Raw genomic sequence first — 2414 nt, forward strand, 5'->3', positions numbered from 1 at the left:
TTATTCCCTGCGTGAATGAAAAAAATGATCAAATTGTGAAGCATTATGAAAAAACTATATATTTTCCTTTGCGAAAGCACTATGTGGAAACGATAGAAATAGAACTGAGAATGAGTAGCGGGAAAAAAATTACCTTTACGGGAGGAAAAACATTTGTAGTCCTGTCTTTTCGCCGTAGAAATTATATAGAAAACTATATAAATTGAAGATTTTTCAAGCTTTCCTCTCACTTTCTTAAAACATCCTTAGAGAAATGCACTTAAATCAGAAAGAGTGCGAATCCTATTATTGTGCTCAAGTTGGTGGTGGCGGTGGTGTTTACTTTCAAGGTATACCTCACCAACGAGGTTATGGGTTTTTTGGAGATTTGCGTCGATACATTACGCCGTTGGCACTTAGAGCTGGTCGTTATTTGGGCAAACAGTTGATGCAAACAGGAAAGAACGTCTTGTCAGATGTTGCAGCGGGATCGTCATTTAAGGACTCTGCTCGGAGCAGGTTACGTGAGACCTCTAATAAAATAAAAAGTGATATTTTTGAAAAATTACAGAGGGGAGAAGGTATAAAAAGAAAGCGCAAGAGGAAAAATCGTCAATCAAAGAGCAAGCGTTGTAAGACAAAAGCAGATATTTTTACATAAAGATTAATAGTAATGGAAACTCAGGGGGTTATATGCCTTAAGAGCGAATTGGATCTCTTTAATGGTGTCGCCGTACAACTGGGCATCGATTCCTCTTCCTTCGTGGAAATTCACCCCGTATCTTCATTGTCTGATAAGACGCCCATAGAATTTTACATTAGCGGTAATGGTGAACACTATTTGGATTTGGCGCATACGATACTACACACACGACTTAAAATAACGAAAAAAAACGATACCAATCTCACCGACGCCGACGGGGTGGTACCTGTTAATTATATTTTAAACACATTGTTTTCCGAGTGTTCAATATTTTTAAACGATAAACAGGTTTCGTCACAAGTGAATTATTCTTATAGAGCCCTTTTGGAAAGTTTGTTGTTCTATTCCAAATCAGGTCAAGATAATCTACTGAGTGCTGGCTTATTTGCAAAAGATACTGCATCTAAGCATGATGTTGTGGGAGACGAAAACGAAGGTTATACAACGCGTGCAAATCGTTGCAAGCTTAGCCAAAGCCTCGACCTCGTGGGACCATTGCACTTCGATTTGGCCACTCAACCGAAATTGTTAGTCAACGGGGTTAATGTACGCATTAAACTGGAAAGGCATAAAGATGTTTTCACTTTGATGTCGGCAAACGACAATTATAAAATTAGAATTCAGTTAGCAAAACTATACGTGAGAAAAGTCAGCGTGGCTCCCTCCATCCTAATAGCACACGAAAAGGCTTTAGAAAAAGGAGTTATTAAGATGCCCATTCGTAGGATTGACATAAAAAGTTTTGCAATATCGAGCGGTTTGCAATCGACAACTATAGCAAACGCTTTTATTGGTCAGCTACCCACACGTCTCATTCTAGGTTTTGTATCTGATGCCGCCTATAATGGAAGCATCAACAGAAATCCTTTTAAATTTCATCACTATAACCTAAACTACCTATGCATATTAAATGGGGGACAGATGATACCTTCCAAACCCTATCAGCCCAATTTCGAAAAAACATTTTATGGGCGAAGTTATTTAAGCATCTTTACAGATTTAAATCGATATCATTCAAGCCCCAACATTAATATCTCCTTTGATGAATACAAAGATGGGTATACATTATATGCCGTTGATTTGACTCCAGATATGGCATCTAATGAAAGCCACGTAAGCATAAATAAGAGCGGAAACATAGCCATTGATATCAAATTTGCAGCGGCCTTGCCAGAAACAGTTACCCTGATAGTCTATGCTGAATACAGGAACATAATTGAAATAGACAAGTCACGCGGAGTCACGACAGATTATTAAAAATCATGGACGAAGTTTTGCAAATATACGGAAATGAAATTATCGAACTAGCTAAGGAGGCGGGTGCAGGCGAGGAGGTAATTCGAAGTATAGGCGATATGATGTTTTCCAATAAAATAGCGAACCTGCGCATTGCATTCTTTCTCGCTTTTGCCGAAAAAATTATTGAAATTTTCCCATCAAAGAAACATCAAGTGTACGAAGAAGTGTTTAAAAGCATATACAGAAATATTCATTTCGAACAAAGGCGGTAATGGATACTTTAACTCTGTGTCAATATGCCTGTGGCGACAGTCGAATCAAAAAAACATTTGGAGGTGTATATCCTTCCGATTTCATACCCTTACGAAAGAGACATTACTCCTCATTTATAGTGAATTCGGATCCGCATACTTTACCTGGGAGCCACTGGATTTCGATATATTTTAAGAAAAACAGCACGGCATATTACTTCGACAGTTATGGTCTTGCTCCA

The 2414-nt window shown here is 38.3% G+C and overlaps 1 protein-coding gene across 1 annotated transcript; it reads left to right on the forward strand.

The window, feature by feature from the left end:
• The first annotated feature begins 652 nt into the window (after positions 1-652).
• Positions 653-1939, forward strand: LOC146994210 (uncharacterized protein F54H12.2-like). The gene has a single exon (XM_085826326.1). It carries the CDS (start codon positions 653-655, stop codon positions 1937-1939), a length of 1287 nt encoding a protein of 428 aa, XP_085682452.1.
• The last annotated feature ends 475 nt before the right edge of the window (positions 1940-2414 follow it).

Source organism: Stegodyphus dumicola, chromosome 11 (genome assembly GCF_044657685.1).
Source record: "Stegodyphus dumicola isolate Sdum_Otavi_A_Nest chromosome 11, ASM4465768v1".
Lineage (NCBI taxonomy): Eukaryota > Metazoa > Arthropoda > Arachnida > Araneae > Eresidae > Stegodyphus > Stegodyphus dumicola.

Coding starts and splice junctions, on each gene's coding strand:
- LOC146994210 (XM_085826326.1), top strand. CDS start 653: ATGGAAACTCAGGGGGTTATATGCCTTAAGAGCGAATTGGATCTCTTT.